Consider the following 26989-nt stretch of genomic DNA (forward strand, 5'->3'; position numbering starts at 1 on the left):
GGCGTGAGCCACTGTGCCTGGTCTGTCTTCCCTTTTATAATATGGTCTTCCTCCTGAGCTTCGAATTTCTGTGCATGGCACCTCTCTTCATGGCACCCATGAGTCAGAAACGCAGGCCACCACCCTTATCTGTGCCCTCCCTCCTCTCCAAATTGAACCTATTATCAAGTCTAATCAGTTCTATTTCCTATACAACGTTCAAACCCACCCCCCTTTTTTTTTCATTTGTACTGCTTCTACCCTAATTCAGGTTCTCCTGTCTCTCATCCCAAGAGGACTCTAGTCTTCCTACCTCCAGCCCAACCCCTCTAATTTCTTTTCTATGTTGCTTTCATTATGAATCATGTGAAATGCAAAACTGATCATATCATCCCTAATTGAAAGCTCCCCCTTACTTTCAGAAGAAAGTCCAAACTCCTAAATATGGCAAAAGGATTTTTAATGAACTGGCCCAAGCTTACCTCTTCAAGCACATCCTTTGCCACTTTGTACTCATCATGCACCCATATGCCAGTCCTCATCCAGCTGTCTGCATTTTCCAAACGTACTATGTTGTCTCACATGTCTGTGCTTTACACGTGTTGGGTGATTCCTCTGTCCTTTGCCTCTTGGACTTGACTTTTTCTCATCTTTCATGGGTCATCTGGTAATCACCTTCATGAAGACTTTCTGTATCAGCCCAGGCAGAATCACAGTTCTCTGGGCCCCTCAGCATCCTGAACATCCCTTTACTACCATGCAGAACCTATCTCATAAGGTTATTATAAGGATTAAATGAATTCATAAATATAAAGTGCTTGGAGCCTGGCTCCTGCTAAGTGTGACATATGCATTTACTGTATTTAGAATGTTTGCATGTCTGTCACCCCCACTGGACAGGAGCACCTTAAGGGAAGGGCTTGTTTCTTCTTGTGCATGTTACACTACTGATGCCTCAAGGTGTGCACCTTGTTCATGTGTTTACAGCTAGTAGGAACAGCTCAATTTTAGCTCTCTTTTTCCTGCCCCATGAGCCGTTTGTCTTGAAAGCCTTCTAAACTTAAAGGTTCAAGAAGACATGCGTTCAGGACCAGAATATCAGGTACATGATCTCATGGCTACTGCTAGCCCAAGAAGAATGCAGGCAGTGGGAATGCAGAAAAAAGAACAGCTGAGAAGAAAAACAAAAGGGCATTGTTTTTGATCTTTAGTGTGCACAGGAGTCAAACTCTTGGTGAGTTTGTTCTGGGCCTCTTCCACAGGGATTCTGACACATGAAGTCTATGGTAGGGCCCATCTATCTGGATTATTAATAAACATTTCAGTGATTGTAATAGAAGTGGTCTAGAGACTACACTTGAAAAACCCTGAGGTAAGGGAACAGTTTCATTCAAACCAAAGCCAAAATCCTCCAAAACTCACCCACAGGAAAATTTCCAGGTAGAAGAGAGTTATACAAACAGTATCGACTCTGTCTCTCTGAGCCTCAACTTCCCTTGTGGTTCCCTCTCTGGTGAGGGACACCAGCCCCTATCAGTGGATGATACAGAAAGGCCATGTGCAGCCCTGGGACAAACCATGGCTCCATCCATCTTGGTGTGGCATGGACTGAAAGATGGACAGAGCCGCAGCTTCATTAAAAAACAGTTTATTAGCATCTGTGCCCCCAGTGCAAGTGAAGACTGACTCCCTCTCTGGGAGGCCTGGACTCCCCACCTGAGCTCCTGGGGAGCTGCTCTGTAGTGTGCCCCTATCTTGGGGCAATGTCCTTGCTCTTCTGACTCCAGTCCCATTGCTCCTGGCACAGGGCTAAGCTCCACCTCGAGATGCCATAGGGATGGTCTCTCCCAAGTGACTGTCACCTCCAGCGTCTGAAAAGAAGCCCCCATCCCCAGGGGCTGGGGCCACATCCACCTGGATGACACCATGCACCTGGGAGAGCTGTGGGCTGTCTAAGCTGGCAATGAGCTGGCGGGGGCCTGGTCGCACGGGCACAAACGTCTGGCGCAGTGTCACTGTTTCATTGCCTCCAATGTCCCTGTGGGCAGAGACAAGGTCATGGGCCTGGAGTAATTGGGGGTGGAGTGGGGAGTAAGAGCTGATCCAGGGCAGTCAGGAGGAAGAAGCAGGAGGTGGACCCATTCAGACAATTCCAGGCTTACCTGAAATTTCCACACTCAAGACCAGGAGCCCCAGGGCGCCTCTGCATAGCCAGCTCAGCAGCCACCCACCAGCTGCCTGTGCTGGAACTCTCCCCATCGTCTGGGACTCCTCCCTCCCTGCTCCCACATCCACCTGGACAAAGACTGCTGATGCCACCGCAGAGGCCTCTCATGCCATCCCCTCCATCACCACTGCTCCTGCCCCAGACAGAACATCCTCATCTCACCTGGGGTTTCCAAAACCAAGAAAACTTCAAAATGAGACTTTGGGGGCCCAACACAATATTTCCAAATACTTTCAGTTTTGACAAGAGCATAGGTTGAAGAAAAGTAATGCTGCTATGATCATCGTTCCAAAGAAAAAAGAGCATTTTCACATACCAAAACATTAGAAGGATGTTATCTTCAAAAAAAAAAGGAAAATCCTTCCCAAGAACAGACAACAGACATCTTTAAATGGACATAAACCCTTGTGTCTCTCTCTCTCTCTGTGTGTGTGTGTGTGTGTTACCTCTGGTGCCCTATTCAACCCAAGCCTGCCACTGGGGACCCTTTCCAGACATAGAACCTGTGCAGTCACTATTGTCCTGTAAGAGAATGAGCCAACATCCCTAACTCCAAGGATGAGTTCTTTTCAGGGCAAAGCATTTGGCTTGGAGCCTGGTTCTGAGGGGTTTCCCTGGACCACTCTACTCCCTTTTCTACCACTTGTTAGCTGTGAGGCTTAGGAGAAGCTATTTAACTTCTCTGTTCCTCACTTTCTGGGTCACAAAATGGAAGTGAAAGTAAAGGGAGGAGTGGGATCTGATTATCTTGAAGGTGCTTCTGAGCTCCCTGAAGGAGGGAGGCAGGGATATATAATAGAACGTAGTATGATAGGAAGTCTATAAATTAAGTCTATAACTTAATGGCTAGGCTATGTCCTGACTGCTTACAAGTTTGCATTCTTAATTTTTGCTAACTTTTTCATAGATATAAGATTCAAGATTGTTCAAGCTCAGAGCAGCCCTCAGAAGTCTATTTACTCTATACCATAATTGAACTATGATATTTCAGAAAGTAACCTTTACATTGCAATAACTGATTATTTTCAAGAGAAACTGTTTTCTAGGTGGAAATGTCAAGATCTCTCCCTCCCATGGTCTCATTGTGAGGTGGGGACTTTACCACACCTCTTTTGTGAGTTGAAGCTGAGTACAAGCCATCTGCTAAAGCTGGGATGTTCCTGGAACTGAGTGTGGGTCATGAAACCAACTCCCCAACAAGGACACCAGAACTTAGACATCGAAATGAGCATTGTCCAATTGTGTACTTGTTCAATCATATTGCCTGGGCTTGAAACATTTTTAAAACTCCTCCTGGACTCTTCTTCAGAGCCATTTAAACCATACACACACGTGTGTGCTCAGTGACACAACGGTCAGCCTGTCCTTCCTTCCACAGCATGCCTCGGTTCTGATGGAAAAGGGCAGTTACCCACCTGTTCGCTTATCTTATTAATTAGTCTTAGCTCTTGATGACTTCAGGTTTCTCTGCAAAGTCAAATCTACCCCTAAGAAAGCAGATTGACCACTCTGAGGACATTCTAGAGAATATGATTCAGACTCTGAGGGAAATTCCCAGGAAGGGTTTGGGACAGACTTCCAGCCTCCCTGGTGACTGCTTTTGGTGGTGACAACAGCCATCTGGAGGAGTGAGTTCTGGAATGTTTATTAAGTGGCCAGTCACCACAGTGGGGTGGCACACCTTATGCTATAATGGGGTTCCATGCCACAGCCTTTGATGTGCAAATGAGAGGCAAAGTATACCCATCTTGGAATCTTATGTACCTGAAACAACAGCTCAGAGATGTCCCCCTGGAGGCTCCCAATTGTACTGGAGGCTCTGGTCTGGGCTCACAGCAGCTAAGGAGCCACAGACTGTCCAGGGAGGATCTGCCTTAAGAAACCATCATCCAACCCTGTCTTTTACTGTAGGGAGACTCACATACACCCTACAGCTAAAGACAGGGAACAGGTCCCCCAACACTCAGCACAGTGGCCCTTTCCTTACTTCCAGGCAGGGCCAAGAGGCAAAGGCCTGGTGGGGCTGCTGAGGCAAGTCCGGCTCTGCGGATCCCTTAGGATGAGGAACCTCCCCCCACCATGGTGGGGGTGTGGGTAAGAGATGCCTGCTGGGCAAGACTAGCAGAGCAGGCTACCCGGGGGGTTCAGGCTCTGTTCACTGAGCTGCCAGAGACCCTGGTATGGTGACACGAGGAAAGCCCTACTTTGTGACACATCATAGCATTCCCAGGGGCCCAGGCTGGGGCAAAGATCAACATAGCTGCCTTCTCAGCTTTGGCCTAATGGCGAAGGTGGCGGCCACCACCAGGAGAGCTGCTGTGTGTGAGGGAGGGGTGGCCAGGTGGGCAGGGGCTCCTCTGCTTCCTCCCCTCACTTTCCCCACCCCAAGCCGTTGTTCTGTCTCAGGAGCACGCTGTCTGAAGACGAAGCCTGCCCCTGTGCCAGAAGACTGATCTAGAAGGCCAGGCTCTGGCCTGCTCTGCCTTCCCTCCGTGCTTTTCCTAGGGAGGGACAGGGCAGCACGTGTGCGTCTGTATCAAAGATGACAGCCGCAGGCCCAGGAACACAGCATGTGTGTGCCCTCACTGCACCCAGGGGCTTGCCCAGCCCAGGATCAGGCCCAGACGGGCTGGGTAAGGGCCTGAGGGATGGAGTTCTCTCCTCTGGAACTGCTGCTTGGCCCTCATGGCACAAAACAAACAATGAGTTTGAGAGCCTGTGCATGGTATGCACCACAATGGGAAGAGCAGAGTTTGCCCCCTATGAGCTGTGAGACCATAGGAGACGTGACCGCCAGTTTCCCCATCTGTAAGTGGGGGTGATAATGGCAATAATAAAAATAACAACTACCAATGGAGCACTAACTTTGTGCCAAGCAGTGCACTAAACAACCCTAGGTCCAGGGGCTATTGCTATCCCTGCTTTACAGATGAGAACACTGAGGCTTGAAAGAGAGAAGTCGCTTGCCCAAGGGCATATAGCCAGTAAGTGCTAGAGCTGAACCCATATCGTTAGGGTTCCAAAACTTCGCCTGTGTGTGTGTGTCTGTGTGTGTGTGTGTGTGTGTGTGTGTGTGTGTGTGTGACCGAGAGAGAGAGAGAGACACGGGGTCTCACTCTGTCACCCAGGCTGGAGTGCAGTGGCACAAACATGGCTCACTTCAGCCTCAACCTCTCCAGGCTCAGGTGATCCTCCCACCTTAGACTCCCAAGTAGCTGGGACAACAGGCGCACAGCACCAAACCTGGTTAATTTTTTAAAAATTTTTTGTAGAAACAGGGTTTCACCATGTTGCCCAGGCTGGTCTCCAACTCCTGGGCTCAAGTGATCCACTCACCTTGGCCTGCCAAAGTGCTGGGATTACAGGTGTTAGCCACCACGCCCCAGCCTAAAACTTTGCTTTTAATCATATGATGACCTTTAATGTACTTTGTTTTTTTGTTTGTTTGTTTGTTTTTTTGAGATGGAGTCTGGTTCCATCACCTAGGCTGGAGTGTAGTGGCACAATCTCAGCTCACTGCAACCTATACTTCCCGGGTCCAATCGGTTCTCCTGCCTCGGCCTCCCAAGTAGCTGGGATTACAGGTGTCTGCCACCAAATATGGCTAATTTTTTTACTTTAGTAGAGATGGAGTTTTACTTTGCTGGCCAGGCTGGCCTTGAACTCCTGACCTCAAGTGATTTGCCTGCCTCGGCCTCCCAAAGTGCTGAGATTACAGGCATAAGCCACCGTACCTGGCCTTCTAATGTACTTTAAAGAGTTTTTGTGTCCAAAGGAGATAATATTCCTGAAAATGCCTGGTCAATTCTTCAGTGCTGGGCAAATATTAGCAATGAGTTACTAATGATTCCTATGTGGGGCTTTTGCTCCCTAATTAGATAGCGAGGCAGGGCAAGGACACGGCATAGCACCAGGTGCCCAGGAGGTCTCCCTAAAGGCTGGTGGGACTGAGCTGGGTCGGGAGGTATTGCTAGCTGGCCCCAACCTGCTTGGTTGGGTCCTGACAGAACATACTTGTCCAGACAGAGAGGAAGCAAAGCTGGGAGCCAGGGCAGCCTGTGGGGAAGGCCAGAGTGGAAGCAGGGGTAGGGGGAGAGGCCAGACTCACCCAACGTTGAGAATCTTGGGCCTCTGTAACCCAGAGCCCTCGAGCCGGAAGACGACATTGGTGAGGGTGACGGGAAGGGGGTTCTTGAAGACAATCTGTACTTCACACTCCTGGCCAACCACTGCTGCTCCCAGTAACTGAGAGAAAAAGAGGCCCATCCCCCACGTCAGAGACCCTGGCCAAACACACGGGGACCGTACGCTGCACCAGAGAGGGGAAGCTGCTTAGAAGCAAAACCTCCCCCTGAGCCCCACATTTATCCTCCTGAGAGAAGACTCCCCAGAAGTCAGAGAAGAAACTCCAACCTATTCCCCAATAAAGGCTGTCACAGAACCAGAGACATAAGATCCCATGCTACAGATGAGGAAACTGAGGCCCCAGAGCCGGTCCTTGACCTTCTCCTACAAAGGCTCATCAGGCCAGCCTGCTGCTGGCTTAGCGCCCACCTCTGATGTCCTTATCCCCTGGCCTTCACGCTCCGACCACCCCTCATGCCCCAGCAAACTGCAGTCACCGTGAGGGAGAGGTCTGGGGTGCGCAGACGGAAGGTGTGCTGCTTGGCCAGCACCTGCCCGCTCTCCTTGACGTGACCGGAGACATTGAGCAGCATGGCCCCCTGGTCCACAAGATGGGGCCGGTATTCCTCGTAGGCCACTGGCATGGTCACACGGTCCGCTGTGGAGAAGAGACATGGCATCACTGAGGGCTGCTTCCCTACATGCAGCTTCCCCCAGGGACTCCCCACTGCTCCTCGGGTCTCCATGTCCACAGCCCTGAGGTGCCCAGCCATCCAGGGAGCAGGGCTGGGTAAGGAGCACTTACAGGCCCCTGGTGCCAGCTCCACTTCCTTCTTGGTCTCCTTGAAGATGGTCCCACTGACACCAGTATAGAAGGTGACTGAGAGGTAGAGGTGCAGTTTCACTGTGCGGCGGCTGCTGCTGTGATTGGTCAGCATCACAGAGACCATCAGATCCTGCCCCATCACCGCGTCCTGTGCCTCCACCTGCATGGCCACATCCTCCGCAGAGCCCCGGTTGGCATACACATTGGGTTTGCTGCCGTGGGCTGCTGCTGTCTCTACTGCCTTCCGCTCCGCGTCTGAGCCTGGGGGTTGAGGGTCAAGGGTGAGGTTCCAATTCCCACTTGGGTGGCCAAGCACTTGGCAGGAACACTTGTTGTGGGGCCCAGAGCTGGCTGGGTTGGGGCAATGGTACCTTCTGGGTGCTTATAGAGGTAGGTGATGTCCTCCCGCATGTTGGAGCCGATGGCCTTTGTGACAATGAGTGTGCCGATGGCCTTCTCCTCCACATACACAATCTTGAAGCTGCCATCGTCCTGCCGCTGCCAGTACACCTTGTCACTATTCACCTGCGGGGGGTGGGGGTGAGCAGGAATGAGTGAGCCAGAGGGTCTGAGGGTGGCCTGACTCCCGGCCTCCTTCCCCTGATCCCAGGAGCTATGGGACAGGGCTTGGTCCCAAGGGTGGGAGCTTCCTGGCAGAGCCCAAGGGGAGACTTTCCAAGACGAGCCAGATGAGGCCAGAGTGCAGGGAAGAAGCTGGTCTGGGAGGCTCCTCGAAGAGCACTTTGGCAATAATAACAGTAATCCCTCACGCTCATTGGCTGACTTTACGACTAGTGAAGCAGTTTCATACCCATTATCTCTTTTGATCCTGAGTACAGGAAGCAAGGCAGCCTTGATTATCCCCTTTTACAGGTGAGGAAACTGACTTGTATAATGAGTGACTTGCCCCGGGTCGCACAGCTGGTCAGTCAGTGGTGAAATTGGAACCAGAGAACCCATGACTGAAGCCCAAGAAGGCACCTGGAGCCCAGCCCTCACCTCAGCAAAAATGAAAGGCGTGTCGTACTTCATGTAGACCAGGCCATTCTTGATGGACTCCACGGAGCAGGGGCCGCAGCAGAAGATGCCTAGAGAGTGAGGCGGGACAGAGGCAAGAGATCTGAGAAGGCGGAGAGGGCTCTTCAGACCGTGGGTAAGGTCCACACAGGGCCCCAGCCCCACCCACTCAGGCCTGGTCCCACTGCCTGGTGGCCTCTGGAACAAGGCCATCAGCCCTGACCCAAACACTTGGGGGTCAGTTGACAGCCAGTGCAACACAAGTATGGAAAACAAAGAGCGGCTCCATTTGTCTCTCAATCTGCTTTCCTCAGCCCAGGCTGCTCTGCTGGAGGACGGGGGCAGGGTACAGATGTGCAGACCAGCCTGCCTGATACCCAAGTCCCCGACATACTCTTTCACGGCTGGCTGACACTGGATGTCCACCATCTGTGGCTCCCAGAGGACAGGACCCCCCATCCTTTATCATAACCAACCCAAAGTCCACAGCGGCCCTGCCTGCTGGCTGGGAGAGCGAGGACATCACCGCCACCACCATTCCAGAGAGATGCGGAACAACCCTCAGCTCTGCAGCCTGCTGCCCTCTCTACTGGGGGGAGCTGGTGGGAGATAGAGTCTGCCCTTATCATACTCAGGAGGCTGTCTGACAGGAGGAGGCCTGGCAGGAGAGGGCAGAGTGCTAAGTGAGTACCATCCAACAGGAAAGAATCTTAGACAACACATAACACTACACACTCCTTTACAGACGGGGAAACAGCAAGGCGAAGTGCATGCCAGGATCTCACAAGACAGGCGGTGCAGGGAGAATGAAAGGAGCTAAGTCTTTTTGAGTAGCTACTACACTCCCGGCATGCTGCTGGTCCCTTCAGATACAGAATTTCTCATTTAATCCTCCCAATCACCCTATATGGTATCTATCACCCCAAATTACATCCAAACCACCAAAGCCTAAAAGTTCGAGGTGCTTGCCCAAGAGCATACATCTGAGAAGTGATCAGGCTGGGATCAAGCCCCAGTCTGGCTGGCCCCGAGCCCCCTGCCTGATGTCCACCCCACCACTTCCCAGAGTTGGGGGCCAGAGGTCAGATCTGCCAGTGTCTGGGCCAGGCTGTTTCAGCACCACAGGCATCACTGGGTTGCACAGCTCAGGGGGCTGTGTTCACATATCTGAGTGAGAGGGAGGGCACTGGGAAGAGGCTAGGGGAGGAATGTAGGCTACGGAGGATTCTCTGACCTGGGGTAAGGGAGAGGCTGGACAGAAGGTAGCTGGCAGGGCAGGCCTCGTGGCCTGAGGCTGGAGTATCACGGTAGGAAGGGGTGGGGGTTTGTTTGAGAACAGAGTGTATGGTAGTTCTAATTTCTGCAGAAACACATGTATGTGGACACAGAAAAGAGACCCGTGGGTTATATTAACAGTAATTATATATTAAGGCATGGCCATAAGGGCTATTTTCTTCTTTGAACCTATCTGAGCCCTGATTTTTTTCTATGCTGTATATATAACTCACAGTGAGCAATGGAACAGACAGGAAGGAACTCGGTGAAAGCGAGAGCATGTGCTTAAAAGGACTGGACTTGCTCTGTCGCTGACCTACCACTCTGTGCCCCAGAGGAGGTCACTCCATCTCTCTGGCCACCCTTTGGAGTGGGTCCCAAATCTGGCTGATCGTCAGAATCACCAGAAGAACTTTCAAAAATATACATTGTTAGCATCTATCCTTGGAAAGTCTAATGTATCAGGTTTGGGGTAGAACCTAGAAATTTACTTTAAAAATATTTTTGAAAAAAAACCCAAATACCTCCTGAGAGAGAATAGGGAAGCTTTACATTTTGTGTTGTTCAATTCTGTACTTTTTATTCCTTCCAAGCATGTATTACTTATAAAAATGACTTTAAAAGGGTCCTTCAATTAATTATCCCCAGGATATGTAAGTTAAAAAGCAAGAATAGTGAATATGAATTCTCTTTCTCTGAATACTCTTACAGCTTTTGAATTTTGAACCTCCCTTGTATATTAACCATTATAAATAAAATAAACCATTGTAAATAAGTAAAATGTAGGCAAATAGAGAGTTATATAGAATGATAAAAATAAACTAACGTCCCCATGGTGGTTCAGCTGATAAACCCGTTTAAGAAGCCATGGGATTACAGGGCTTGGCTCTCCGGCCCAGCCCAGCACTGACACTCTGGACTGTGTTACTCAGGTGTGGGAGATGAGCAAGGGCATGGTGGGGAGTGGGGGACCCAGCTTACCACTGCTAGTCTCCTGGGGCGTGGCGTCTACCACCTGCCACCCGTCAAAGCCCGAGGGCAGATCCGGCCTCTTCATCCAGCAGTCATTCCACACATGGAAGTTCCTGGATGGACATGGAGGAGGGGCTGGGTCTGAGCCCCAGGGTCAGGAGTCCACAGTTTCCCCGGCCTCCCCAGCCCTGCCCACCCTCCACTTCCAAAGCTCAGGTCACCGTTCTTCAGCACAGATGGGCAGTCCACCCCAGCTCACCAGACAGAATCATGGTTCAGGTGCTCCAGGGGCTTCATGTTCTCATCAAAGTAGATGTCCATGGTAAGGGATGTGTCTGTGTCATGGGCGGAGTTGAAGTTGGTGACAGTACGGGTGGCCAGACCCAGGCAGCGCAGCACTGTGGAGGAGCGAAGGTTGGGGTTCAAGGCATGGGTTGGGGGCAAGTGAGGCATCGTGTCAGGAGTATCAGGGGGAGAAGGGCAACTAGGATTGTCAAGCTGGGCACAGACTGCCAGCGTCATGGTCACTGGGGCCAGAAGGCCTTTGGGCTACAGAGCACTTGGGGTCAGGGGAAGCTAGGCCACCTGCCTGGCTCAGTCCTTGCCTGTCCCTTCTCCCTCCTTTCCCTTAGGCCTCTCTCTGTTGTTAACACTAATTAATGAAAATTAAGGCCAGCCTATTATCCACCCCCGCCTGCACCCTGCACTGTAGCCACAGCTGGGCAGGGCTGCGTAAGCCTGGCTTTCCTCCCTTCTCCCTGCAGGGCCTGGGCCACTCCTGTCCCAGTCCCTCCACTACCTGTAGTGGTCACGCCAGCAAAGACCCAGCACTGGCCATAGGGGACGGAATAGCCGGTGCGTAGGTAGCTAAGCAGGATCTCGACGCTGCCCACCCACGCTGATGGGTTGGTGCCTCGGGAGTAATCACCAGACCAGTTCCCAATCAGGACTCCATTGTCATCCAGGGAGTTCACCTGTCCAGGACAGGATGAGACGGGGCTGAGGTGGAGGAGGGGCTCAGGCCCTGCCATGTGGTCCTTAGCCCGGCCCCGATCCTGCAACCACCCCTTACCCCTAAATGCCTCAGGATCCAGACATCAGCCTGAGCTCTACCCAGCCCTTCCCTCAGCCACCTGCCCCCCTCCGACCCAGGCTCTGACACAGGAATGTGAATCCTGGGTGTGCCAAGTTTTGGGTTTGGCCCTACATTCCACAGGAGCTGGGACAGGAGCCAGGAAAGGCAGGGTGGGGGGCAGGCAAGGGAGAGAAGAGGAGGGAGACCCCTTCCTGATGTATCCTTTGCAAGGGCAGGGACAGGGCTGGGGGTCCTCGAGGAATCCAGAAAGGGCAGGATGAGGGTGAGGGTGTGGCGAGGCAGCAGGCAAACACACAGTAGGACTCAGAGATGTGAGGGTGCTCACCATGGCAGAGATGACCCGGGAGACACTGACTGGGTCTCCACGGCCTCCATATGGCATCCCCCGCCGGTCCAGGATGTATAGGCAGGCATCCAGCACCCCGTGGTCAAACTGGAAGGAGGGATGGAGGGCAGAGGTGACAGCCTGAACCCTAGGCCAGCACCCTGCTCCAATACCCCAGCCCCCATACCCACCCCAGCTCCCCTGGGTGTATGTGACCCTGGCCAGCCGCACCATACCTGGCCGTAGTTCCAGGTCCGCTCGCCAATCTGTGCTTCGGTCCCATAGTAAATTCTCCCAGACTCATTAAGCACATACTCCTGCCGCCAATCCTCATGGTCCACGTACACAATGTCCTCTGTGTCCCCAGAACACAAAAAACTGGTTCCCTCCAGTTCTCTGCCTGGGCCTCACCTACTTCTGGCCAGTCCTGTAGGACTCATGTCCACAGAAGAAAATGCGGGGATGCCCCTAGCCTGACAGGACTGCTGCGGGAGGACAGGGGGAGCATGACAGATGGTGGAGGAGATTGGCTGTAGCCAGGGGCCTTTGCCAGGAGAGGTGTGGCTAGCTGTGTGACCCTGGGCTGGCCACCTTTCTGCACCAGGCCTCAGTCCTCTCATCTGCCCAGTGGGAGGCTGGCTTCTCCTGGGGTCAGGCACCTAGGCACCCCGCCGCATCCGAGGGCAAGAAGCCCTTCCCTGTCTTTCCCTCCCATCTACCCTCTGCTCCGGACTCCAGCTGCTCACCTGGGCACCAGGGGTTGAAGAGGATGTAGATCTCATTGCGGGGGTCAAAGGGCAACTGGAACTCCCCAGCATCTGATTGTGTGCGGACTGTGAACTGAAACTTGCCGATGATGGCGTTGGGGGAAGTGTGGACCCGCAGGTTCAGATTCTGCCCACTGGCCTTGACCACCTGGGCTTTCCAGCCTCCACTGCCCCCCTTGCCCACTGGGATGATCACGTGCGTGCCCTTGCCCACCTCGGGGTTGTTTCCTAAAGTAGGAAATCAGCAATTAGCTGGCAAGGCCTCCCTGAGGAGAGGGGATGGAGCCTGGGACTTCTTCCGGCCCCACCCAAAATGTGTATGAGCCACTGTGTATGTCCCTACGTTGGGCCATCACCTTATTCTCTGACAGTCTCCCTCAGAGCAGCTCTGTCTCCACCCAGTGCTTGCCCACATGTTAGGGCAGTGCCGCAGTCCAACATCCCAAACCTGTTCCCCTGACACTGAACTCTGAGGTGGGGAGGAGAGGCGAGGGCTCCTGTCACCTTCTGCCTGCCTATCACAGTGCCTGGGCTGGAGGGGCAGATCCACCTGCCCCATATGAAAGGGCAGTCCTGATCCTGAAGGCCAACCCTGCCTGCTCCCTGGGGCTGCAGCTTCCAGAGCCCAGGGTATCCCTGGTGGAGGTGGTAGGGGTTCCTGGGAAATTAAAGGATGAGGTGGGCAAAGTTAGGCCCTAATCAAAGGGTAAAAGGAGTCGCCTGCCCCAGGCAGCAGCATAATCACCAGCCTGAGAAGTCAAGCTCCACCAAGCAACGTGGTGAGGGAGGCACCTGCCTTGGGTCACGGGGACAGAGGGACAGAGACAGAGACAGACAGAATTGGCAGAGATGGGGGACATGGAAGGAGAGAGGGAGAGAGAGAGATAGAAGAGAGAACCAGCCACATCCTGGGGAATGAGAACAGATGCAGAAAGGACAGAGCAGCAATGCCGAAGGAGGCACCGAGGCAGGCCCTGAAGAGGAGTAATCTGAGACCGATGCCCCAGGAGGCTTGAGGAGGATGGGCTTGGGAAAAACGGAAACATCAAGACCCCCTCTGTGAGACACACCCCCAGGGGCACACCCACACACTTGCACCTGCCTTATCTGGCAGAGCTGAGGAGTGGGGCAGGGAGGAGCCTAAAGACCTCTCTGATCCTAATGCCAGCCTCTCCCCACCAAACACAGGGCCTTCACCCTTCCCAATCCAAGCCCCACTGACCGATGAGTAACTCAAGGGTGATGCGATCAGAGGATTCATAGGTCCGGGACAGAAGGAGAAGCATGTGGAAAGGCTGCCCGCGGCGCACTATCAGCTCGTCGTACTCATACTCGTCTGTGTGGTGCTCTCGGCGGTTCTGGTCCGAGCGCGAGCTCAGCAAGTCCACACCGTTCACTACTAGCATGCCCTCTGCAAGGAGACAGCTCCGTGTCAGTGAAGCCCCATGAGGAGCCCAGGCCCTCATCATTAGCCTCCTATCTCCCCAGAAATGCCAGGCTGAGTCTCTGGTCCCATTAAACCCTTTCAGCTCTCAGCTGAGGAGGACAGACCAGCCTCACCTTGGATGGTGCCATCTCCAGCTGCATTGACACCGCTGCCCCGGGATACAGGCCGGCGGGAGTCTGAGCCCCGGGAGCCAGGTCTTCGAGTGCCAGAGCTGGACCCTCGACCCCTGGAGTCAGAGGGTTCAGGTCCCCAGTCGTCATCTGCCGCATTTCGGCATGAACAGCAGCCACAGCAGCGAGCCCAGAAGGAACGGCCTCCTCCTCCTCTGCGAGAGCGTCTGTCTGGCTCTGGCTCTGGCTCTGGAGACGGCGTGGTGGGGGGCTGCAAGGGGTTGCCACCCCAACGGCCCACATCAGAACGTGGCCCATCCATCATGCCTGTTAGGAAGAGGCAGGGTGGCTCCTTAACCCAGGTAGCCCCAGCCAGCTGACCCAGAAACCCTCCATCCAGACAGCTGATTCGGTCCCAGCCGGATGACTGAAACTATCCCACCTTGGCCCAGAGATTCTCCAGACACATCCAGAGACCTTCCGCGAAGACCATTCAGACTCACCCAGAGAAGCTTCTCATGCTGCAGAGAAAAGCCTTCCCCTCACCCCCACCAAACAACATCTGAAAAACTGCCCAATGAAGAAACCCACTCAATGATCCATCCCAGGAAATCCACATAGTTCCCTGCATGGACACTTGTCCCAGCCTCAAGACCCAGCTGCACACACATCAGAGTGCTCCAGCATCCCTGGGCCTGGTCCCTCCACCTGCTAGCTCTGCAGTCTAGAGGTGCACAACACTGACAGCTTCTAGAACTCATTTCTTAGCAGAAATCCCCCAACTCAAGGTTCCTCACAAGACAGACAATTGGCCCTGGGGCCTGGGTCCTTGGCATTCCCAAGTCAGGGAAGACCCCACTTGGGGCTGCCAGGAGGGGTAGGGCATGCCCGGAGCCTGTGCCCAGGGAAAGCAGAGTCTTGGTGTTGGCAACAGCCTTGCTGGGGCTGACAGGTACACAGCTGGCCCACACCCCACCTTGCTGGATCCAGGCATGGCCTCCGATAGTGTGGGCTGCCTGGACTCGGCACCACAGTGCCCGTGGGAGCCCCTCACCTGGCAGCAGTGTTGGCAACCGCAGCACTGAGTCCTGGGGCTGAGATGGAACAGGTCAGGATGGATGGGACAGGACCCACGGACTGGATGCCGCAGGGACAGGCCTGGTAAGTGACTTATGTGGGAGGGAGGGGCCAAACTGCTGTAGGGGGCGGAGAGAAGAGGCCAGGCCTCTGGGCGGGGAAATGGGGAGATGCTACGAAGGGAGCAGGGGTGAGGTCTGTCTGGGCTTAGGCTGGGCTTTGGTGGGAGCCACCGGTGTGATGGCCCCTGGCACCAGGCTGATTCCTGCCAGACTGGGCATGTGAGGAGCCCCTTCTCCCGGATGAAGAAGCTGCAAGGGCAGTGGGGCAGGCAGGCCCTTCCACCCACAGCCCTGTCTGGCCGACCTTCTGGTCCCAAGCTTAGGCTGCCTACCTCTGCTCTCACAGGCTCCTGCTGCCGAGCTCCGTGCAGCCCAAGCCAGGCTCAGCCCTATGAAACTGGCCCAGGGGCCTGGTCCTGGAACCAGGGAGGTCCTGGGATCCCAGGTTGCAGACTGGTGACATCAGCAGCCAGGCCCTCAGACTGGCTCCACCAGCTAACCCCTGACCTGCTGGCTCTACCAGATATTCTGACTCCCCCCACCCCCAAGTGTGTCTCTTCTTTCTCAGCTTCTCTACAGCCCCAGGCATGAGTGAGCTGCCCTCAAGTTTGGGATTAGGGAGATCAGAGTAGGAGCAATCTCATTTCACGTCCCCCACCCCCGCTGTAGCCTGGGGGGTTGGGGGACGTTTAGGCCTTTCCACTCAGGCTTGGGTGGGAACTGAGTCCCCCTTCCAGGGGTGCAGAGTACCTTTCTCTCACTGAGAGGAGTCTCTGCTCAGTTGGGACTCGAGGATTCCCTTTTCTCCAACCTGGAATTCTTCCTGGGAATCCAGACCAACCGGCTCAGGCACCTGTGCTGTGTGCATCCTAACTCCACCCCGACACTGGGGAAACACTAAGGATGGCACCAAGGCTATCCCAAGGCAGAGAGGAGGAGGTTAGGCATCTTCAGGGAGGCTCTCCTTGGGTGTTGTCCTTGGGCCCGTCAGCCAGGGGCTTCTTCCTTCTTTCCTTCCTTCCCACTGGTGTCCCAGCTCTGCCCATGGGCCGCCGAGCAGAAGACAGTGAAAACAGGCTGACAAGAAGACACAAGGAAACAGAATCCAGGAAGGGCTGTTTGGTGATGCATCAGGCAGGGAGGTGCTGTGGGGAGTGGGGACAGAGAGGCCCCAGGAACTGGCAGGGAGCCCTCCACACCCACACTGCCTTTTCTTGTCCAGCTCCAAGCACCAGAACCTGCCCAGGGGTGGGGGCAGGTGCCCCACCTCCAACACCCTCAGTAGACACACCAGTGGATATCAGACTTCCAGGCAGGTCAGCCAGAGGGCTTTGTGCAGGGGCTGGGTGTTTGTGCATCACTGCAGATACGGGAAGGGGCAGGGCCCTGGTTGTCCGGATGTGTGTGAGCACATGTGGGCCCAGGCAGATCCCAGAGAACCAGGAGGATGCCTTTGTCACACTCTCTCCCTAGCTTTAATCAATCTTTCTCTCCCCACCCAGCCAGGTTTGAGTCAGTGCCCTAACCCCTGAGCCAGTCCCATCCCCCCACCACCACTCAGGACTCTCTAGGTCAGGACAAGGTGTGTACATGGTATGTGTGGGGGGACACCATGGGAGCAGACAGTCAGCTCAGGACTTCAAGGAGCTGCGGCCAGGCTGCTGCCCAACCATTCCTTAGCAATTCAGAAGCAAGAACGAGTCTAGAATCCTAGACCAAGGGTAGAGACAACTTTGGTTTCAGCGCTGAAGCGCTCTGGCCAAGAACCTTGGGCAAGTCTCAACAGCAGTTTCCTCTTCAGTACACTGGGCCTAATAATCTCATCCCTGAGACTCTGTGAGGATCAAATGGGATCAAGTATTCTCAAAGGTACTTCAACTGTAGAATGCTACTCATGGGGACCGATACTGTTGTTCAGACAGGGCGGAGCAAGAGCACCCTGGCCCATTCCTGGGAACATGGAGCCCTTGAGCCTCCCCAGCTATGGTGAATGGGGTCCAGGGCAGGGGGAACATCTGGAAGGTGCAGGGGTCATGGGAAAAAATTGTATGATGCTTCCAGCTGGAGAAACTCACAGCTGCTCTGTAGCTTAGCCAGAACCAGAACCTGATCCCAAGCCCTATTCCTGCTTGGAATCTAGACCCAGTCCCAGCCCCCACCCCAAATCAGAAGGTAAACGAAAGCTCAGCCTTCACCCTGAATTCTGCCCCAAATGCTGAAGCCTTGGCTCTCTCTGAGAGAAAACAATAGGATGGCGCAGCAAGAATGAGGTGGCAACACCCCATGTCTCTTCCTTTTCTTTTCCAAAAATAATGGCTGTAGTGATGAAGGTAGTGGTGTAGTGATAGCAGCGACAACAGCTTGGTAGCCTGAGAGGGCCTCTCCATTCTTTATTCAGTCCTAATAAGTTAAAGGGCAAGGGTAGGGGGCAGGGCCTCTTAGGTGAGGATGCTGTTAACTGAAGGCAGCAGTTCAGCCAGTTGCTCCAAGATGCCCACCGCTTGGCACAGCGGGTTACCCTGTAGGTTGAGGAGGACCAGCCTGGGGCAGGAGGCAAGAGGCTGGAGCACTGCAGGTCGCTGGAGGCCTTGTTCAGGAGAGTCAAGGAAAGCTTGGCAGGTTCCTCCCAATTCCTTTGCTCCTGTGTACCCTCAAGAGCTGGGGACTGCTGCCTGGAAGTCTGTTTGACGGGCATCTCATATGCTCCCTGGAGGGAGTCAGGCTCTAGGCAGGGACTGCAAACGCCTGCCCACAGGGTCAGCCAGGAAAGAATGAGCTGCAACACCCCACGCAGGCTGGTGTAGTGTCAGGGGAGTGGTGGAGGGTATGATAAGGTGGAAATCTAGCCTGGTCCAAAGAGACATTTATTATTCAGCAATGACCAAGGGCTGCTGAGTGAAAATACCAGCGTAAGGTTGCTCTAACTTCCAATTTTTAAGAGAGGAATCAGAACTCTTGATGTTTTTTAAAGTATGAAACTTCCTGATTTTCAAACAACTACATAGACCTGAAAAACAGCTGCAGGCTGCCCATTTGTGAACTCTGACTTGAGGAAGTCCACTCTGCACAACTCCACCAGTGCAGGTCAGTGATAGCCCGACAGCCCCAGGATCTCCCCCTTCAATTCACACTACAGAGCCCCTGTCTCCTGCCCTGCAAGAGGGTGGCACATACCCTGCCTGCTGTCTGTCCCTTCCCAGGGTGGCACCTCACTTTACCCACTGTCTGAAAGGCACCCAGAAGGAAGGATACGGTTGTTGCACAGTAGCAGCTCCTGCAGCCGGGGTAGGTTGGTGACGCCATCCAGGGACTCTATGGCATTATCACTGGCCTGCAGCACCTGGGGGCAGGGAGGGCAGGGAGGCAGGACAGGCGCTGTCAGCCGAGGATGGTTCAGCAACTGAGGAGCTCAGGGTGATGGGCCCACAGAGCACAGAGGTGCTCACAGGGTCAGGCTGCGTGATGGAGGTGGAAGGCACGCAGTTACCTGTTCGGGGTGGAAGGTCCTGCACATCTCCTTGTAGGATGGGCAAACTTCTGAGGTAGAGGAAGAGGAAAAGAACCACCCGTGACAGGGATGGAGACATGGGTACTTTACCTCAAGGCAGCGCAGGGCAGCCAGTGCAGGTGGCAGGGTTCGGAGACGATTGTGTGACAGGTCAAGATGGGTGACCAAGAGCAGCTGTTCCAGATGGCAGAGCACTGTCAGATCCTGGGGGGTGAAGGGAGGAAGGAGGTGATGGGCTTCCCAGGAGACCTGGGAGAGGGTCCTCAGCCAGCATTTATTAGGCACATGCCCTCTGTGCCCCACAGGCCCTTGGGGACCCCAGCCAAGGAGAGGATGGGAGCACGTGGGAAGCCGACCTTACAGCCCACAGCAGTACATGACGTGGGACAGACAGTGAGTGCTGCGAGTGGGGTAACCAGTGGGGTGGGTGAGGAGGAGGAGGCCTGGAGTTCGGAGGTACAGGGGCCAGTGGAGGGTGCTGGGTAAACAAAGACTGGTACCCCATGGGGACTGGTCCTGATGAGGCAGAGATGAGTTTGGCAGGAACGGAGGTGGGCTGTGGTGATGTGATAAAACTAATGTGTTGGGAAGGACTAGGAAAAGTGGAGCCTGGACAACTTCTCAGGAATCTCTGGAGAGTATTTGGCCTTCAGGTATTGGGGGTTGCTCCAGGGTGAGATATGCTGGAATGTGTGGGAGGAGTGGGCTAGGGGTCACTCTGAAGGAAGACGAAGCTGTGACCAGCCTGGGGAAGAAACAGCACAAGGAGGTCCTGGTGACTCGGGATTTGAAAGTGAGTGGCAAGGAGAATGGGCTGAGTGACAGGAAGGCCTGGAAGAGGAGCAAGCTGAGAGGCAGGGATGAACTCTATCTTGATTGGAAGTCCACAAAGGCACCTGAGACTGGGGGCAAAGTCAGGGACGTGGGGGGGCCAGCGGGATGAGGGCCAGAGGAAGGCGTGCATGGCAGCCCATACCTTGTGAGCCAGGTGCAGCACACGCACCTCGGCATACTCCATCTTGAGCACGCTATTCTCCAGCAAGAACTTGCTGCGCAGGTCATCCAGATACGCTGCCCGCATGGGGTCCACGGCCTGGAGTGGATGGGGTGTGCAGGGTATGCATGTCAGCTGCCTGCCTCCTGCCTGCTGGGCCTCCCCCTGGCCTGTTCTGCAGGCACAACTTGCCTTGAGGGTCTGGAAGTACTGCAGGGTCTCCTTCTCATACAGCAGGGGGTCCAGTGCCCGCATCAGCAGGATGATGGTAAGCAGGCACCCTGAGGAGAGGGCAGGGAAAAGGAGGGTTTCTCCTGGATCCTCCTCTGCTCCCATCCTCCTGAGGTCTTCCTGCTGATCTCTCAGGGCCACACTGGAAAGGGGTTTCCTCAGCGGGCTCTGGGAGCAGACTCTCATGGAATGGGGCCTTACATTTATTCTCAGGCTCCAGCTCCTGCAGCTCCTTACAGGATTCCAGCTCAGACTGCAGCACTGTGGACTTCTCCACTGACAGCTCACACCTGAGGGTGGGCAGAGTGGGGAGGTGTTGAGGCCCACAGCCCTGAAGCACTGGTCAACATCCCCAGTATCTAGACTGAAACAGCTCCTGGAGGCCCCAGCCTCCTGCCCTGGCTGCCTGATGCCCAGAGTCCAGAGCCCCTCTCCTTGTTTTGTGCTTCCCTATCACCACCTGAATAGCTGCTCGTCCGTGGTGGAGTCCCGGCACCAGCCCTCCTGGCGGCCTGGGGAAAGAGTAGGTGGTTGGAGAGTGCACCCTTGAGAGGAAAAGAGCGATGGGGGCTGCTGCAAGGGGTGGAGGCTGCAGGTTCCATCACCTTTTAAAAGCACGCATTCTTTCTGGACATCGCCTGCTGTCCAAATGACGCGAAATGTATGTTGGGGCAACTGGTCGTTGAGGGAGGCAGCAGGCAGGTCACAGAGCTGGGAGTACTGGGTCAAGGAAATGCCCCAGCCTAACCACTTTTTTGACTGTCCCACCCAGCCCTGCCCCAGACCCCCACTTCTGCCCCACCAATCCTGGGATACCCAGACATGGCTGGGCCGGTTCCTGCCATCTGGAGTCCTCCACTCCACAATCAGGGGAGAATCATCAACCATGAGCAGCAAGATCTCCGTCCTGGAGCCCACCTGGCACAAAGGACAAAGAAAGACTTCAGCCCCATCAGCACCAGGCCCACAATCCCACAGTGCTCTTGACAAAAGCTTCAGGACTCACTAGGAGGGGCCGAGAGAAGGAGACAGTCAGACAGGCCTCCTCCCGGCTCACATGCAGGCAGCGCAGTGCATCCTGGGGGTCAGCTGCGGGGAGACACAGTGTCGGATTTCCTTAAACCCTCTCCCATTCCTACTAAGCCCTAAACACCCAGCCCCTTTCCTCATTGCTCACCTCGGCCTAGGAGCCAACGGTGATAAAACCAGGCACTCTGGTCATTGGGGTCAGTGAAGAAGGCATTCTGCACCAGCTCCAGCTCTGTGGGGTTCCGGGAGGCATGGGGCTGTGGTCAGGACACTGGTGAGCTCCTGGCCGCTCCAACACCCTACCCTCTCCTTGGAGTACTTCCAGCCCCCAGTCTCACTTATATGCTGTCCTTGCACAGGGGCTACGTATGTCAGTTTTATCTTCCCCATCAGACACTTGAGCTCCCTGCAGCCAGGGACTGATTCTTAAGCACCCCTGGAGCCAGGCATGAAGTAGGTGCTCAATAAACCTGAGTGACAGGTTCAGGAACAGGGTCAGGCATGGGGGCTGGAAGGGTGGCACTGCAGAGTCCTCCTGAGCATCCCTGACCCTGCTTACCTTTGAGCAGCACATCCTCAGGGAGGCGCCCCTGTGGTCCAGAATCCGGCTGGGGATGCAGCTGGGGCAAGAGACAGGAGCGGTAATGCCAGGACGAGTAGTTGGAGAAGTTTCGGGTGATGAGGCTGTCAGTGAAGGCTAGCTCTTCTGCAGGGGGCACGGCTGCCTGTGTGGCCACAAACCGCCGATAGTCCCAGCAGTGAACTGGAGGGGAGAGGTGACAGCATATCTTAGAGGCAGGGCAAGACGAGCTACCTGGCTGGGCCCCCTAGGGTCCCCTCAGAGAACCCCTAGAAACACCTCAGTGCACTCCACGGAGGGATGCATTTGGCTCCAACATCCCTTTCAGCACCAGCTCAGTGGACCCATCCTGGATATCCCTCCCCATTCTGGGCCTTACTGAGGCCCCAGTATCAGAATGTGGGCAGGTGAGGGCTGTGGGGACAGAATCTGCAGACACGTACAGTTCCGCTCATCCACCTCCAGGAAACGGGCACAGAGCTCCAGCTCTCGGGTCCAGTTGGGCTCAGGTAGGCGGCCTAGCAGCCAGCATCGGTGGTGCCAGGTACCATAAGACTTGGGGTTCACCCGCAGGCAGCTCTCCAGGAAGCCCAGTTCTGCCTTCACCAGAGCAGCCAACTCTTCAGGAGACCTGTACCCAGAAGGGAAGGGGGCGGGTCAGGGCTCTCCTACAGTCAACCTCAGCTCACCCCTCACTTTCTGCACCCAGCCCCCTACTGTCCTCCATCTATGCCACTGGCTGCCCCATTTCTCCTCCACCCCTAGACCCAGGCAGTGCATGCGCAGGGCCAGGGCAGTCTTCTGAGATCCTGAATCCCTACGCACTTCTGAGTCTCCAGCTGCTGGAGCACCTCTCGTCGGCAGTTCCAGAGGGTGGCAAAATCAGGGTTGGCTCCCAGAATCTGGCTTGTCAGTTCCAGCACTGACTCATCCAGCTCACCAGCCTGGCGCTGAGAAGATAAGTGGCAGGGTCAGAGATCATATCATTTTCCCACTACAGGACTAAATAACGTAAACTTAAAACCATCCAATATTCTGTGAATCCCACATTATACAACAGGTACTATGAACCATGCTTTATGGCCTTACAGGTATTCTCTCATTTAATCTTCACAACAGCCTTATGCAGTAGGTGCAATTATTAGCCCCATTTTACAGATGAGCAAACTGAGGCCCAAAGAGATTCAGCAACTTGCCCAAAGTCATACAGTTATAAGTGAGAGAACCCAGAATTGGATCTAGGCAGTCTAACTCTAGGGACCAGCTCTTGGCCTCTGTACTATACTAAGGGAGCTACTTGGGGTCGGGGCTACCTCTGAGGGCCCCACCTTCTGGAATACGGCCTGGGTGGCTGACTGGTATAGCTTCAGCTTCTGCTCTCGCTCTAGCCTTTTGGCCTCCGCCTGCTCTTCTGACGTCTTCACCTTCAGGCGTCCGTGCTACAAGGATGAACGGGTTGGAAGAGTGCAGGTTGCCTTGCAGGAGCTGACCTGCAAAAACCCCACACTGTGGAGCCCTAGGTTCATACGGGGCAACCATGGCACGGCCACTGGGGGTGAGGGCGCGGGCCTGCGGAGGTGAAAGGCTGGGCTCAGGGTTCTCACCATGGTGCCGGCTCAGGGTTCAAGACAGGGGAAGGGTCCAGTGGTAGCCCTTGAAGTCTGAGGAGAGAAGTGTCAATCACGTAGCCCCGCCCCTACTAGCTCCGCCCACAGCTGTGTCCCGGAAGCAGCAAGCGTGCCTGGGCAGAGACCCCCAGAGTGTAAAGAAGTCCTGGGACAGGCTTTGCACGTTCAACAAGAGGCGAGCATCCGGACTAGGACTTCCATCCGTGTGGCCCTTCCTATAGCCCGATTCGCCCGGGCCAGAGCGCGAGCCGGGGCACCTGGGCGTTGGGGACCACTCTGCTCCCCAAAGGTTGCCGCTACCAGCCCGTCCCACGGCTCCCGGGCACCCCCGCCCCCCGCGGGCGGACCCACCTGCGCTGGGAGGAGGCGCGGGGGACGCGGAGCTGCGGCGCCCGCCACAGAGCCCAGGCGCTGGCTAGAGCGGCGCCACGTCCCGGCTCATCGAAACGCAGCGCACTCTGCAGGCTTGGGGAGGGACTTGCGGCGGAAGAGGCTGGCTCGGAGGCGCGTGCGCGGGGGCTCGGCGCTCGCTGTCCGGAAACGCCTCGTACCTGTTAACCACCTGGTGTGTACGAGTGCGCACGGACGACTGTAGCGTGCGTGTGAAATGGGGGGAGGACCATGCCAGTTGGTAACTCAAAGTGCAGTGTAGTTAGTGGAAGAGGTTTCTCCAGCAGCCGGAAACCCGCACCTTCACTGCTCCACTGACCTCACCCTGGCCACACCGACAGCCTTCTAGATGTCAAATCTAACAGGTGGAGTTTCCTGTCATTTTCTCTAACCTCTGAAGCATTTGACGCTACCCACTTCTTTATACTTGACACCCCCATTCTGGCTTCTCCTCCTGCACCTCTGCCTCTCTCTTCTCATCTGTTCACCTCCACCTCCAAATGTTGGTGATCAGGGCCCTTTCCTCACCCCTTTTTCACTTCACACACTGTTCCTGGGAGAATGTTTAAATGTAAGCCTTCAACTGCTTCGAGTTGGAGCTCCGCAGAGCTGTTTTGGCCCACAAATCTGGCATTACACTTCTCTGGGTGAGTTCATCCACACTCATTGTTTTAATTACTACCTGTAAATTGATGACACCCAAATTTATATCTCCAGCCCAGATGTCTTGCAAGCTTAAATAACAATAAATAATATACATGCACATACATATTCAAACACCTGTTGGATATCACCTGGTGTCCCAGAGACACCTCAAACTCCAAAAGCCAAAAGGTATAAATTATCTCTCATCCAACCTGTCTAAACATTGGCCTTTATGTTTTCTATTGTAGTGAATGGCACTATTTCCTCCTCACTTCTTAAACTCGTTTAAATACTCTCTCTTTTCCCACTGCCACCAGGAGTTCAAACTCCGAATTTCTTCTCCAGATTGTTGAAAGTCTTTTCAATGTTCTCCACCTCATCCCTTGTTATTAGTTCATCCTCTGTGCTGCTGAATCCATTTTTCTAAAATGCAGATTTGATGTCACATCTCTGCCTAAAAGTGCTGAGTGGCTCCTTTTCAGGATAGAATTGTAATCTCTCAGCTTAGCACATCAGACCTATTGGCATTTGGGCTTTGCCTACTCTTTGGCTGTATGTCCTGCCTGACCCTGCCAAAAACTCTTCATGACAGCCTACAGAAATACTTGCAGTTTCCTAAATATGTTAGCCTGTTCCCTCTTGACTCTCCTTTCTCTACACTCCTCCTTTGCCGCAGTAATTCCTGTTTATCTTTAAGATTTAACATTTTGAACTCTACAGAACAAAGAAAAAAAAATGTAACTCAAGTGGCACTTCGAGAAAGTTCTCTAAAATGCCCCAGTCTGATTTGATAGACCTTCATATGTACTTTCAAAGACTGTGATTTTTTTCCCTGTGCCTACTGTAAGGAAGGTTTTCTGGTGGAGCCTTCATGAGGTTCAGGGTGGCTAGTGAGTGTGTGTGTACCACACATACACGTGTGTGATGTCTTTGTGAATACTGTGTCTGTGGCATGTGTGTGTTTATAACTCACACCTGGGTAAGAAGGTAGTGCTTTAAATTTTTTTTTTTTTGGAGATAGGGTCTCAGTCTGTCGCCCAGGCAGGAGTGCAGTGGCACGATCTCTGCTTACTGCAACCTCTGCCTCCTGGGTTCAAGCGATTCTTCTGCCTCAGCCTCCCGAGTAGCTGGGACTACAGGCATGCACCACCACACCCAACTAATTTTTGTAGTTTTAGAAGAGACAGAGTTTCACCATGTTGGCCAGGCTGGTCTCAAACTCCTGACCTCAGGTGATCTGCCCACCTTGGCCTCCCAGAGTGCTGGGATTACAGGTGTGAGCCACCATGCCTGGCCAGTACTTTAAATCTTTATATATCCTTCACACCTCTCTCAGCCCCTGGAAATGTATGTAAAGTGTCCATTATATACTTGTCCTTTCCTAGATCCTATAACAAATTCTCGAAGACACATTTTTCCTATCCCTGTGTGTTTGTAGTCCCAGTGAGGAAAGAGTTATTGGTTCTCTTTGTGCCAGCCACTGTGATGGGAGTTTTGCATACATATGAGGGATGTGCACACACACAGAATTACAGGTAGGAGGCAGTAAGCAGATTGATTAAGAACGTGGATGCTGGAGCCAGACTGCCTGGCTACAAATCCTAGCTTTGCCACTTGCTTGTCCCAGTGTGACCTGGGGCAAGTTACTCAACTTCTGTGTTGAGTTTCCTCTGTGTCTCAGTTTCTTCAACAGTAACATAGGAAAAATATTATCTAGCTGCTGCAGTTGAAGTTAATCTGTTGAAGTTAAGCTGAAATAAAAGAATCTATGTAAAGTGCTTAGAATAGTGTCTGTACTAAGTAAGGGCTCAGTATAGTAATAGGAAACTGAGGCTCAGAAAGATTAAGTAACTTGTCGAGGGCCACCCATGTAATAAGTGGCCAAATGGGACCTGTGTCTAGTCTGGTCCAGCCCTCCCACCTCACCACCAGCCTTTTTTTGTTGTTGGTCACCTCCTTCTGTAGCTTCCTGCTCTGTGCGCACTCACAGGCGCAACCAGATACTTGGGAACACAGATGCCCTCAAGTGCAGATTTGCCAGGTACAGCCTTGCATCATAGTCACTAATCACATTGTGATTAGCAATCTTGAAACTGGGAAGGTTGAGTCAAGCAGGCTTAAGAGAGGAAGTGAGTCTCATGAAAAAATCTGCATCAGAGAAGGCAGGGCCTGGGTTTTGGAAAGAGCGGGCAGGAAGGATATTTCAGGTATGTAATATGACGTGAAGGTGGGGGAGAGAAAGCCAAACAAACTTAGCTGGCTGGCAGAGAGAGGCCGAGCCAGGTGCCTTTGGAGATAAGAGCAGTGGAACTGATGATAAGCCTCTTGCTTGAAGGCAAAAGGAGCTGTCAGGAGTTATATTTGGCCTCCTATGTGGGATAAATGGGAACCATGCAGGTGTCTGAGAGCCACAATCTTTTTTTTTTTTTGAGATGGAGTCTCGTTCTGTCACCCACGCTAGAGTAGTGGTGAGGTGTCTGCTCACTGTCACCTCCGCCTCCCAGGTTCACGCCATTCTCCTGCCTCAGCCTCCTGAGTAGCTGGGACTACAGGCACCTGCCACCATGCCCGGCTAATTTTTTGTATTTTTAGTAGAGACGGGGTTTCACCTTGTTAGCCAGGATGGTCTCGATCTTTTGACCTTGTGATCTGCCCGCCTCGGCCTCCCAAAGTGCTAGG

The 26989-nt window shown here is 53.9% G+C and overlaps 2 protein-coding genes across 3 annotated transcripts; both read right to left on the reverse strand.

The window, feature by feature from the left end:
* Nucleotides 1-1611: 1611 nt before the first annotated feature.
* On the reverse strand, nucleotides 1612-15309 carry TGM1 (transglutaminase 1). The gene is made up of 15 exons (XM_054449010.2): nucleotides 15221-15309; nucleotides 14170-14493; nucleotides 13832-14020; nucleotides 12589-12837; nucleotides 12079-12197; nucleotides 11843-11950; nucleotides 11221-11395; nucleotides 10681-10819; nucleotides 10431-10534; nucleotides 8157-8245; nucleotides 7529-7682; nucleotides 7137-7418; nucleotides 6829-6989; nucleotides 6315-6451; nucleotides 1612-2017 (listed from the first exon to the last, which is right to left on the reverse strand). Exons 2-15 carry the CDS (start codon nucleotides 14489-14491, stop codon nucleotides 1789-1791), a joined length of 2457 nt encoding a protein of 818 aa, XP_054304985.2. The 5' UTR covers nucleotides 14492-14493; nucleotides 15221-15309; the 3' UTR covers nucleotides 1612-1788.
* A 2357-nt stretch (nucleotides 15310-17666) lies between these two features.
* Nucleotides 17667-23767, reverse strand: RABGGTA (Rab geranylgeranyltransferase subunit alpha). Of its 2 annotated transcripts, XM_054447938.2 has the most exons (17): nucleotides 23627-23760; nucleotides 23252-23308; nucleotides 22976-23086; nucleotides 22473-22597; nucleotides 22091-22278; nucleotides 21627-21830; nucleotides 21216-21299; nucleotides 21045-21127; nucleotides 20855-20956; nucleotides 20644-20749; nucleotides 20499-20550; nucleotides 20240-20328; nucleotides 20000-20088; nucleotides 19790-19906; nucleotides 18904-19017; nucleotides 18558-18645; nucleotides 17667-17892 (listed from the first exon to the last, which is right to left on the reverse strand). In XM_054447938.2, the coding sequence occupies exons 2-17, from the start codon at nucleotides 23252-23254 to the stop codon at nucleotides 17744-17746; spliced, it is 1704 nt and encodes a 567-aa protein (XP_054303913.1). In that variant the 5' UTR covers nucleotides 23255-23308; nucleotides 23627-23760; the 3' UTR covers nucleotides 17667-17743. The 2 variants fall into 2 exon arrangements, with proteins under 2 accessions (XP_054303913.1, XP_054303911.1); XM_054447936.2 differs by having other exon boundaries at nucleotides 23252-23767.
* Between the last annotated feature and the right edge of the window lie 3222 nt (nucleotides 23768-26989).

The sequence above is a fragment of the Pongo pygmaeus genome, chromosome 15 (genome assembly GCF_028885625.2).
Source record: "Pongo pygmaeus isolate AG05252 chromosome 15, NHGRI_mPonPyg2-v2.0_pri, whole genome shotgun sequence".
Classification (NCBI taxonomy): Eukaryota; Metazoa; Chordata; class Mammalia; order Primates; family Hominidae; genus Pongo; species Pongo pygmaeus.

Bases quoted from the DNA above. Each gene is read 5' to 3' on its own strand.
- TGM1 (XM_054449010.2), bottom strand. From the start codon at position 14,491: ATGATGGATGGGCCACGTTCTGATGTGGGCCGTTGGGGTGGCAACCCC. The intron at 12,838-13,831 runs GTCAGTGGGGCT...TTCCTACTTTAG, and splicing joins CACCCTTGAGTTACTCATCG to GAAACAACCCCGAGGTGGGC. The intron at 8,246-10,430 runs GTAAGCTGGGTC...CTCACTCTCTAG, and splicing joins GCCCCAGGAGACTAGCAGTG to GCATCTTCTGCTGCGGCCCC.
- RABGGTA (XM_054447936.2), bottom strand. The intron at 20,551-20,643 runs GTGATGGAACCT...CTCTTTCCCCAG, and splicing joins AGAATGCGTGCTTTTAAAAG to GCCGCCAGGAGGGCTGGTGC. The intron at 19,907-19,999 runs GCAAGTTGTGCC...CATCCACTCCAG, and splicing joins AGTACTTCCAGACCCTCAAG to GCCGTGGACCCCATGCGGGC.